The sequence below is a fragment of the Anas acuta genome, chromosome 1, assembly GCF_963932015.1.
Source record: "Anas acuta chromosome 1, bAnaAcu1.1, whole genome shotgun sequence".
Classification (NCBI taxonomy): domain Eukaryota; kingdom Metazoa; phylum Chordata; class Aves; order Anseriformes; family Anatidae; genus Anas; species Anas acuta.
In genome coordinates this window covers 121,705,573-121,717,213 of record NC_088979.1, presented here as the reverse complement: position 1 = coordinate 121,717,213, position 11,641 = coordinate 121,705,573, and the positions used below count along the sequence as shown (strand labels likewise).

At 48.4% G+C, this 11,641-nt stretch overlaps 1 protein-coding gene across 2 annotated transcripts; it reads left to right on the top strand.

Moving 5' to 3' along the window:
- Nucleotides 1–2,335: 2,335 nt before the first annotated feature.
- VTCN1 (V-set domain containing T cell activation inhibitor 1) lies at nt 2,336–11,599 on the top strand. Of its 2 annotated transcripts, none has more exons than XM_068698558.1 (6): nt 2,336–2,462; nt 3,694–3,758; nt 4,504–4,851; nt 6,205–6,483; nt 8,328–8,479; nt 11,481–11,599. In XM_068698558.1, the coding sequence occupies exons 1-5, from the start codon at nt 2,347–2,349 to the stop codon at nt 8,447–8,449; spliced, it is 930 nt and encodes a 309-aa protein (XP_068554659.1). In that variant the 5' UTR covers nt 2,336–2,346; the 3' UTR covers nt 8,450–8,479; nt 11,481–11,599. The 2 variants fall into 2 exon arrangements, with proteins under 2 accessions (XP_068554659.1, XP_068554651.1); XM_068698550.1 differs by lacking the exon at nt 11,481–11,599 and adding an exon at nt 8,997–9,789.
- The last annotated feature ends 42 nt before the right edge of the window (nt 11,600–11,641 follow it).

Sequence of the window (11,641 nt, the reverse complement as noted above, 5' to 3'; positions counted from 1 at the left end):
CCCAGGGCAGCTCACCACCTCCCTGTTTTGAGGTGAGGACTTGCTCTGGCTGCTGCCTCTTCCACCTTCCCTTCAAGCTGAGGTGAGGCCAGGCACAGGCAGAGCTGATGAGGCAGCGCCAGGCTCTCCCTCCAGCCTCCAGGCTGGGTCCACCGGGGCATCCGTCTGCAGTGCCCCTCAAGCACCTCTTGACACCATTGTTAGTGGTGCGGGACACGAGGCTAGAATGGTCTCCAACATTTTGGGCCAAATCCCAAGGACAGCTTTCATCTTTTTCAGCCTGCTGACCGCCTTCACCTCTCTTGAACGTTTCATCAAGTTCTGCTGCTTGTCAGCCGGCTGAAACTGCATCTTCTCCTGGTTCTTCTCCTTCACAGATACCTTCCCCAGCTTTCCAGTGACGTTGAAATAAGGCATGAACGTGCTGTGAGGGAACTCTCCTGGAACAATTATTACTTCTGGAGTTGTACCACGAAGGGCATGTCTGGTTCTTGTGCCCATGCCTCATGCAGACCACTGAATGTCTTCTTGCCCTTCCCCCCTCCTTTATTATTATTATTTTTTTTCTTCCTGACCCACTTTCAGCCCTTCCTGCCCACACCGTTCCCTCATGCGGGCAAGAGGCAGCATGTGATGTGGCCAGCCCTGGGGCCCAGCAAAACCAGTAACCCTTTGGGCCTGCTGTAGCCTCAGCCAAGGAAGCCAATGTCTCTTCTCCAGACGCTCACCAGCTTTCAGACCATGTGGGACCAGATCCTGCCATCACGTCTGGTGGGATATCGCTAATAAATCCAGAAGTGGTAAGAGCTGAAAGGATTCTGTTACCACAGATCCTTATTTTTTTTTTATGTCAGGTATCCTTAATAGCTCATTTTTTACCTTACAAACATATGCAGAGGGGTAGTCTCCAGCCTGAGAACTACTCTGTAATTAACGTGATGTTACCCCGGGTGAATGGGACCTGCCCTGGTCCCCCCAGTGCTGTCTGTGCCCGAGCCAGACCTGTTTTTCCGAAGTGGCAGTAACCTGATCGTCGCCCCAGAGTTAACCAGTGCTGAAAGGGGACGCCTGGTTCACGCAGTGCACCAAGGGCAGCTGTAAATCAGGTGTCACCGAGGGCAAGAGGATGTTTCTTCAAGTTTATTTTCCACCAGATGGGATGGCCTAGAGCTATTCTTAGCTTCTAGTAATGCCTTGTTAATCTGCAACAAGTTTGGTGATCAGCAGAATGCTACAAAATGAATCAGACTAAAAAGTGTTATTCCTTGCCAAAGCAGAGAGGAAGTGAAAACTGTATAAAGTCTGCATTTTAAGTTTAAACTATCGCAAACATCACGGGGCATAAGTGATTCTGAGATGTCCTTTCCTCAGTTCCATTCAGAGGCTGCACGATGAAGGACGAGCTTTCAGTAGCAGCCCGTCTTGGAGCATTAGGAGTAGACTTTGCAGCTAGTTTGGTTACTGATGAGCATTAATATTATGCTGCATCTTTATCTGAACATCTAATGTTGTTTTTTTTTGGTGTTGGTGGTGATTGTTTTGTTGTTGTTTTTGGTTAGACTGGGTATAGGGCTTGACTGTTCCCAGTTCCTCCAGACATCATCATTTTTGCTAGCTCCCACCAACCACCGAAACTCACTGGAGATGTCAAAGGACTATCAAAAATTCCCCTTTTACCATCTTTCCTGGAAAGCAGTCCACACATAGATGATAAAATATGCAGGTTCCCTTTTGGGAAACCAAACAGTGGTGAAAGCTGCCTTCCCTTCTCTTCTCTTCACAGTCTCTCTGCCCTTCTCAGCCTCTTATCCCCAAGAGTTACTCAGCCTAATCCCAGCCTCAAGTGAGACCAGACACTGAGGGAAGAGAAGTAGGTTGGTCTGGAGGAGTTCAGCAGAAGAAAATATAAGTCAGAAAAGGGGCCATTGCCACACCGGTGTGGTTCTTCTCAGCTCAGAGGAACCTCTTAGCACAGAGCAGAGCGGCAGGAGAAGCTGCATGTTGCAAATGGGGCCAGGAAGGGGACCCACAGGTGGGACCTGTCTGCACCCCACCAGTGATGGGTCAGCTGCGGATCTGCGTGGGAGACTGAGGCACTCTGACCTCAGGATCATCCAGCTACCAGACCATGGACTGTGTTATATTTTATTTTAAATCAAATTAAATGTTTCCTTAATGGGTGGCGTAGGAGGTCTCCCCTGTTCCCCAGTGACTTTAACCAGTCAAAGGCATGGCGGGGGGAGCTGAGATGCTCCATGCTTCCTCATTCCTGAGAGTTCACTGCTTGCACTCACCACCCCTTAGCTGAGTTCAGTTATTTAAGCAGGACAGCCTGGAAAATGCATCATGCAAAGGGCAGGAGCTGTGCTGAACACTGCGTGGGTCCTTCAGGCACCTGGAGTTTGTTTTGTCTTCGTAGGTGCGGCGACCATGGCATCCCAAGGCCAGGTCATTTTCTGGAGGTATGGCATTATCTGCATCTGCTTCGGGATGGAGAGGAGGGAGGGAACTGCATTTTCCAGGCTCCTTGACTGCATCACTCTGCTGCCAGGAGCTTTCAAGAGTGCATTTCTTTGCAGCTTGACTATGTACTGCTACTGAAATACCAGAGTATTCACACCGTTGGGTGGGAAAAGATGAGTGCCTGCCCCTTGCTGCCCTGAGCGCAGTCCTCCAGCCCTGCCAGTGTCCCTTTTCTGCCCTGTGTGCAGCAGGTCACTGCACGCAGCTGGCTCCTTCAAGGCCATTGCCTCCTCGGGCTCATCTTGAACTGCAGAAACGGCCCAGGGAGGGAGGAGACTTTCTGGAAGCTTCAGAGGAGCAGTGGGAGGATTGTGTTGACTTCAGGGAGGAAAAAAAAAAAAAAAGAACCGGAAGAAAAAATATCACAAAATAGAAATGATGGGCTGAGAAACGTAGAGTTCTGCAATCATTAAAGGCTCATGAGAACCCCAAATCCCATCCTTTTTGGCTACCCCTCATCCTCACTGCACTGCTCGTGCTGGGAGGGTGAGGGGGTGCAGCAATGTTCCCCTGGGCTCAGGCAGCTTGTGGAGCAGACAGCAGCCTGCTGCTCGCACGGGCCCCCAGTTTGATATTTGTCCCTGGCTGCCTGCTCTCAGGGTAGGTGGCAGCTGGCAATCGGTCCTGGGAGCTTGGCCACCCAAAGCCAAGAGCTGCAGCCCCCTGGTTATAAACGCAGCCTGGTGGAAACCAAGAGCAGGTGTGACACCCTCCTCTGTCCCCTGTTCCAGCCCGTCTTCCCCTTCTCCCATCCCTGCTGCTTCATGCAGGAGGGACTTACCCGCATGGTGCAATTCCCTCGAGCTCCTTATCAGCCCTGCCATCGTGGCGTCTGAGGAGATTCAGGCAAGATTTCAGGCAAGATTTCATAAGCAACTGATGCAGGCTCATGGTAAGTGAGGGAGGAGCAGTGCAGTCTTACGCACACCACAGGCTCTCTTGCAGGAAGCTGCCAGATGCGTTGGGAAAGTTGTGTTCTCCTCCCGAGGCTCTGATGCAAAAGCCACTGCTCCCTCTGTGCATGGGGCATCCCAGATTCAGGCAGCTCACAGTTCCCAGACCACCTTGCCTCCACCTCCTGCCCACCAGCAGCTCTGCAGAAACACGCTGGGTGTGAGGGAGGTGGGCTGCATGGTAACGTTGTAATTTTTATTTTTTTCCCCCAAATAGCTTGACCATGGTCATTATCATCCTGGCTGCAGTGATCGCCTTGATCATCGGGTTTGGTGTCTCAGGTATGTGGCTGCTCAGATTTCTTGCTGGTGCCAGGGGCGATGAAATCCTGCCCTGGCATCTCCATCCCGAGCATGGGCTGAGGTGTGGCACCATGTGGAAGTGCCAGCTACCAGCCTTTAATTAAGGCTTGATTTATAACGATTGCGTGCAAGGCGATCGAATGAGGATTTCATGCGTGACTTCAGTTCTGACATTCCTTGGCAATGGATCTCTCCGTGGCATTAAACCACATCCTGGCTCTTGCGTAGCCCTCCTAAAGTACAGAAGAAGGGAAAAGCTACAACATGTATCGTTTCAGAAGCCACCTGCAAAGCATTGCTGGTCACATTTGAACCCAGCCTTGCCAGTGCTGTGGTGCTAACTCAGGGCATTGTCCTCTCCAAGAGGACAAGAGCCTGGGAGCTCTTGAATGGTCTAAATAATGTTGAGATTTATGCACACGGGCTGAAGAACGGCGCTTGGCACTCAGAGCTCGGTGAGGAAATCTTTCTTGGCTCTGAATTTCCGAGAAAACTTGTCACAGGCACGCATGAGCCCCGTCTGCTTGGGGGCAGCTCTGATTTTGCTCCAGGAAGTGAATCCTTGACCTGTGCTTTCCCAGTAGAATTACAGACAATTATTTTTTTTTCTGTTGTGGTTTTGTTATCTTATAAAAGGGGGGGGGTCAGCGTGGAGTAGCCTGCCCTGCTGGAGGTTTAGTGCTGCGTTGGCTGGAATTGCTACCACCCTGCTTTCTCCTCGCAGGAAAGCGCTCCATCAGCGTCACCGCCTTGACGTCCCCAGGGAACATCGGCCAGAGCGGCCTCTTGGGCTGCACCTTCGAGCCCGACATCAGGATGGGCAGCATAGCCATTCGGTGGGCAAAGGCTGGAGTGGCCGGGCTGGTTCACGAGTTTCGAGGGGGGAAGGACCACCTGCAAGAGCAAGACGCAGAATTTCAGGGCCGCACGGCGGTGTTTGCGGAGCAGGTGATGGGTGGAAACGCTTCCCTGGAGCTGAGGGATGTGAAGCTGTCCGATGCCGGCACCTACAGGTGCTCCGTCACCACGTCCCGAGGGAGCGGGGTGGCAGAGCTGCAGTACCAGACGGGAGGTGAGGAAATGCTGCCCAGAGATTCAGAAAATAAACTCCTGCTGTGAAATGTAGGCTGGCGTGGCCCAGTCTGGCCACTAGAGCAGGTTGCCAGGAGAGGTTGTGGAGTCTTCCTCCTGGAGATCTTCAAAAGCCACCTGGACGTGGCCCTGGACAACCTGCTCTGGGTGGCCCTGCTTGAGCAGATTTTGGGGCCAGATGGCTTCCAGAGAGCCCTGCCAACCTCAGCCATGCTGTGGTTGTGTGACCGGCCTGAGGTTACTCAGACGCTGGAGCCGGTGTGAGCAGTGGCCACCACGAGGCCCTCCAAACCTGTGTAGGACAGGGCTGATGGTGGTCATGAGGATCTCCTCCCTGAGATGCTGGTTTCACCAAACCTCGCCAAAGGAATTGCCCATGTCTCGGAGGGGGGAAAATCCCAGCTGAAGACTGCTTGTGAGGTTTGGAAACGTTAGTTTTGTGAAGTGCCAAACTCGGTTGTGTGGCTTTACCGTTTCCGTCATCCCATGGCGTGACACAAACTGAAAGCTGACACTATTTTTTTCCCACCTCCACGAAGTCCCAAAGGGCAGGAAGTGCTGCGTGGCTTCGTCGAGCTTTTTGATCGTGTCCCAAACTTCTGAGTGTCCACAGCAGGAAAAATAATTACATGTAAGAGAATAGGATATTTTTTTCCTTTTCCAGAGGTGTTAATGGCCTTACTCTCTCTTTCCACATCCTTGTTTCAGAGAAAGATTATTTTAGCACTTTTAGGCATTTGCTTTTTTTCTTACATTTCCCACACGTAGTCTACTGGCTACTTGACCGACTGCAAAAGCCTCTATTTTTAGAATGGGCATTGCCAGAAGATTTTCCAAAGATCCGGATTTCAAGCCTGTTAAAGACAGAAGTTAACCTTTTCTTTCTAGACTTAAGATAAGTCTCCAGCCAGAACTGCAGCATGGTAAAAATTCTAGCATATTCAGAATCTTTTCCTGTTTTTATAACTTATATATAAAAAACAAAACAAAACAAAACAAAAAACAAAAACAACAACAAAAAAATACCAAAGCAACGAACTGCCCATATCACAGTTATACGAAATATTACATATTTGCCAGATTGAACCAACCTTAAAAAGTGCACTGACACAGCTGAATTTTCACTTCTGGGTGTTTAATTCTCCTAATACCTCTGGCCTTGGTCATCCCATTCCCTGCTGGCACAGAGCAACGTGCTTCCACTAAACTCAGCGGTTTCACCAGTTTCTTGCTGTCTCTGGTTCTTTCTAGTGAGCCAGTGGTGAGTTATGCCAGCTACATGATGCAGACAACATGAGTCTGTTTCCTTTCTCTCCCTGTTTCCCTTCCCCAGCCTTCAGCACCCCAAATGTCCAGGTGGAGAACAGCAGCAGCGGGGACACGCTGCAGTGCGAAGCGCCGCGGTGGTTCCCTCGACCCATGGTGCACTGGACAGCCTACAGCCACACGGGGAAGTGCCTGCCCCGGGCTGCCAACACCAGCTACGAGCTGAACGCCGAAAACATCACCCTGAAGGTGGTCTCCCTGCTGCATAACATTACCGCTAATGCCACCTACACCTGCGTGATTGAAAACAGCATCGCCAAGGCCACAGGCGACATCAAGGTGACAGGTAGGGTTTAACACCACCCAGAGCCCACGTGCATGGCAGGGGGAGAGAAAAATGCATCTGTGTGTGCTGGGGGGGCTCCTGCAGCACTGCCTCCCCTGTGTTGGTGAGAGGTTTTGGTGAAGGAAGGGAAGGCAGGGGATCACCGCTTGCTTTCCACTGCTGGATCCCAAATTGTAAAATGTGATCTGGCGGATTGGTCAGTATTCCCTTATCCAGACAGGCAGATGCCCAAACCTACTGGATGTGTCCGTAGATTGCATTAAATCTGCCACTAAATCCGGGGACGTCTCTCTCTGGGGTAATGGAACTGGTCTGTGCTTGGTCCTGCTATGCCAGACCTTCTCCATGGTAACAATCGTTCCCTTGGCATGAGGACAGGACGGGCAGGGAACAGGAAGGAAGCATGGACACACTTCACAGGAATGCATTCCTTCGTATCTTAACAAAAGCCAAACAACCCCACTCAACTTTTGACATTTTCTTTGGCCAGTTCAGTTTAGATCACTTTTTTTTTGTGACACACTAGGAGGCTGTTAGTTGGCACCGGTGACAATTTCTCCGACTGCAGCCCACTCCCCGTGTTTAGAAGTCCTTATTCAGAGGAAAGCAAACTTACCAAAAAAAGGCTTAGCTGGAATTTGTGGCATTCCACCAGTTGCAGTCATAGCTGAAGCGTTAATAGTAGCACAACTCAGGATTTAGCAAATGAACTAGATCTTTCCAAACTAGTTCAGGCACGTCTGCACCACACCAGTATCACTAGACCAATCATTTTTCCTGGCATTGGACTCATTTGTTAGTTCGGTTCCTACAAGGAAAAATAAAATATCAGTGCTTCTCTAGAAACATTGAGATAGACATCACAATCCTATCTGATTACATTAACAATCAACTACCACCACTTTCACAGGTATATTAAAAAAGTAAGTAGTCACTTAGGTAAAATATCCGTGCTTTAACAGCAGTGCAATTGCAGAACAGAATCTGATCCATAAACTATGAGCAAACTGGGATCCTAGACCTTGGTTTGAAAGGAGATGTGCTGGGTTTAAGGATGTTATTCAGTTATTGGTCATCTACACCAGCCTAAATCTTCAACCTCTTATTTTAAGGCAAACCTGTGTAGGCAACACTTACCAAGAGCATGGATAGGATTTGTAGTACCACTCATTAATAGGACTGTCAGACACTTACTACTGGCAATATTATATTGCATAAGTGACTAAAACATTTGGATTTATATTTCCGAGCTACCTATCTGTGCTCTGTACTGGTATTATCAGTCAGATGTCTCAGTCATTCTGAAGAATTAAGTAAATTATATATAAACATAATTATATATTTAATTAATTAAATGTAGGAACATTGTACTGGAGGGAACCCTTTGGATACTTGACTTCAGCTTTGCTACCTCAGGCACATATACCACAGAATCCTAAAAAAATTAAAATCTATTTTTTCATTCTCTCTCCCACTAAGTGGAAAACCATTGAGGCTGCTGTAAAACTGGTATCTGCAATCAGTTTTTAGTATCACAGGATATCCTGAGTTGGAAGGGACCCACAAGGATCATTGAGTCCAACTGTTGGCTCCACACAGGACCACCCAAAAATCAAACCATATGTCTGAGAGCGTTGTCCAAATGCTTCTCGAGCTTGGATATCTTTTCCTATTGTACATGGAAAGGGTCATAGCTCTGCTGTAGCGAGGGCTTCATAGCAGCAAGTTCCAGCAAAAGAGGCAGGGTCTCAGTATTCAGAAAAATGAGGAGGAAGAAATACACTCAAGTTGCTTTTCTTCCATGTTCTCCTTTCTGGTAGCCTCTCACTATTCTTCCGCTCCAGATTTCAGCATTACCAGGGAGACCAACCTGCAGCTGGTGAACCTAAACGCAGAGTCAGCGTCCTCCTCCCTTCCAGCCTGTCACTGGATGCTTTTGCTGCCCGCGTTCCTGCTGTCACTGTAAAACAGTTGGAAACGCTGCTGGACACAGGAGGTGAGCTTGGAAAGGGAAACCCATAGGCATAAATGCTTGGTACGACACATGGCAGCTCTTGCTGAGCTCTGTCACAGCAGCAGGCTTAACTCAAGCCTGGCAGAACAGGAGGACGTCTTCCTCCTGCCTACAGCTCAAAGTTAGGTGGGACACATGGCTTGTGCCCACCACAGGCTCCCTGATGGCTTTTGTCATCGCTTTCTGCAACTCCAGATGTTCTGCTCTTACAGTGTCTACACCATCACTTATTCTTCCTTTCATTTTCCCTTCGTAATTCTATGATTTTATTTTCCTTCCCTCATCAACCTTCTCTTTGACCCTAAACATTGACTTCTGGCTTGCTGCTCTGAGCGCTCTCTGAGCCTCAAATACAGTTCATGGCTGCAAGGCCAGGTGCAAAAACAAAAAAAAAAGCACAGAGCAAATGCCTTCGGTATTGATTAGCATTGAAGCAAACTGGTGATGGAGAGCTACAAAAAAATAGCCATAAAATGATCATCTCTGTCCTTCCATGCAGTCATTACAGCTACCCTGACGCAGAACATGCTCCATGCTTTCCTCCCTCTTGGGGTGAGAAATTTTTAAGACCAGCTCCCAGTTCCAAGAGCACGGAGTGGCACAAAGCTAAGCCAGATGATTTTTCCTTCGTATTTCTAACTCGTGCCAACAACAGGATACTTTGGCTTCAGAACAAGACTGTGATAAGGACAGTTGCATAAATAAAGGAAAAACTGTGATCATGGGAACGAGATGTGTTCTCTTGTCTGAAGTAACACAGTGACCAGAGCTCCGATCGTGGACAGAGATAAACAGGAAAAGGGTTACCTGTAACGGGTCTGGGAAATGGCCCTTCAAACCCAGAACACTAAAAGCAAGCAAATCAAAGAGATTTATCTGTCTCATGTTTTGTGATTCCCTGAATAAATTAATAAAACTGCAAGCCATCTATTTAATCTCCTTGGAAAACCATAATGAATCTCCTCTTCTGAAAAAGGCATTGTGAATGGCTGATGGATTAGAAAATACCTAACAGGCTAACTGGTGGATTAGAAAACTGCTAACACTGGAGTAAGCGTTAGGTTTTCAACCTCGCAAAGGTAAACAGCCTCTGAAGTCCTTTATTAGGATGGATGATTACATTTGTACCAGGAATTAAAAGAGGAGCAGGAGAGTAGTAATAGTGGGAGCAGACAGATGACTAAAAAAATGAGGAGGAAAAGAGGGAGCACAATTTTACTGGAAAGTTCAAGTTCAGAAATAAACCCAGTTATTCAAGACAGTTAAGACTACATGTACAAATTTGCCTTTTTGTTTCTTAAAGTCTCTTATCTAGCATTTCCTATCTATTGCTGAAGCACCGTCTGTTACTACTTAATTTTACAGGATACTTTCAGTTGCACTTTTTGATCAGATTTTGATCTCTGCATCTTAGGTCCTTACAGTCAGTGTTTTCCTCAGGCTGAGATAAGCTTTGTTTTTGTTTGGTTTTGTTTTTCTTGGGGAGAGAGGGGTGAGATTCAGCAAAATTTTTTACCGTTTCCCAGAAAGCATCTACAGGAGGTGGGGAAAAAAACAACAACTGTCAGAGCAAAACTTGTGCAGACCTTTGGTTTCAGCTGTTTTGCAGCCTCCTTTAGGATGGAGTCTCAGAACTTTGTTGAACGAACAGAGGCATTGGTCAGGTCACTCGTGCTTTGGTCTGGAAGCGCCCAGCAGGCCTTGAGAGTGAAGACAATTTATACATGCTCAATAAACCCATCACCTGGAATTTAATTGTAAGGGAACACACGAAACCCAAAATAGAGTGGCTGTTCACGCATGCACTATGCACTGAGTAAGGTGGGGCAGTAACTGCGTGTAGGATTTACTAACCTGTAGCACAGGATGAAGGATCTGGCTGTTATTTTGCCAAAAACAAGGCAGAACCCTCAGCCATCACTGCGAGCAGGTATCGAGTGCTGATCTCCCTCCTGTGTGTCGTACCAGCTAGGCTGCCGTGCTGCTACGGATACAGGCACCACAGAATCACAGAATCACAGAATTTCTAGGTTGGAAGAGACCTCAAGATCATCGAGTCCAACCTCTGACCTAATGCTAACAGTCCCCACTAAACCACATCCCTAAGCTCTACATCTAAACGTCTTTTAAAGACTTCCAGGGATGGTGACTCCACCACCTCCCTGGGCAGCCTGTTCCAGTGCCTAACAACCCTTTCAGTAAAGAAATTCTTCCTAACATCTAACCTAAAACTCCCCTGGCGCAACTTTAGCCCATTCCCCCTCGTCCTGTCACCAGGCACGTGGGAGAACAGGCCAACCCCCACCTCGCTACAGCCTCCTTTAAGGTATCTGTAGAGAGCGATAAGGTCACCCCTGAGCCTCCTCTTCTCCAGGCTGAACAAGCCCAGCTCCCTCAGCCGCTCCTCGTAGGACTTGTTCTCCAGGCCCCTCACCAGCTTCGTCGCCCTTCTTTGGACCCGCTCAAGCACCTCGATGTCCTTCTTGTAGTGAGGGGCCCAAAACTGAACACAGTACTTGAGGTGCGGCCTCACCAGAGCCGAGTACAGGGGGACGATCACCTCCCTAGCCCTGCTGGTCACACTGTTTCTGATACAAGCCAGGATGCCGTTGGCCTTCTTGGCCACCTGAGCACACTGCTGGCTCATATTCAGCCGACTGTCCACCATCACTCCCAGGTCCTTCTCTGCCTGGCAGCTCTCCAACCACCTACCACCTACCCTCCAACCACCTACCCTTGCTGTCATCCCCTTCCCAACCAGCGGCAGACAAACTTGTAGCGTGTTGTGAACTCGTACCAGAGCTCACTGCATCCTTCTTGTGACCAGCCCCAGGTAATGTTCAGGCCACTGTTTAAACTGTAAAACAATACTTGTATAATGCAGTGATTTAGTGCCACCACTTAGTCTCCAAACAGTAATTTGTTCGTTTCCCTTTTCCTCTCGGAGGAAGGCAATCCTTTAAAATAATTTTAATCATTTCAGGCAGGTGAAGGAGAATTTCCCCTGTGGCAACTGCAGTTTCCCATGAAGATAGTGAATGATTTGCAAAAGTCCTGGCTCTGGCTCATAAACCAAGGATCTGCATTCTGCTTCAGTTCTCCATACTTCAGTTTACTCCAAAGTAAAAGAATATCGAAACAGAC

Bases quoted from the DNA above. Each gene is read 5' to 3' on its own strand.
- VTCN1 (XM_068698558.1), top strand. From the start codon at position 2,347: ATGCAAAGGGCAGGAGCTGTGCTGAACACTGCGTGGGTCCTTCAGGCA. The intron at 3,759-4,503 runs GTATGTGGCTGC...TTCTCCTCGCAG, and splicing joins CATCGGGTTTGGTGTCTCAG to GAAAGCGCTCCATCAGCGTC. The intron at 6,484-8,327 runs GTAGGGTTTAAC...CTTCCGCTCCAG, and splicing joins AGGCGACATCAAGGTGACAG to ATTTCAGCATTACCAGGGAG.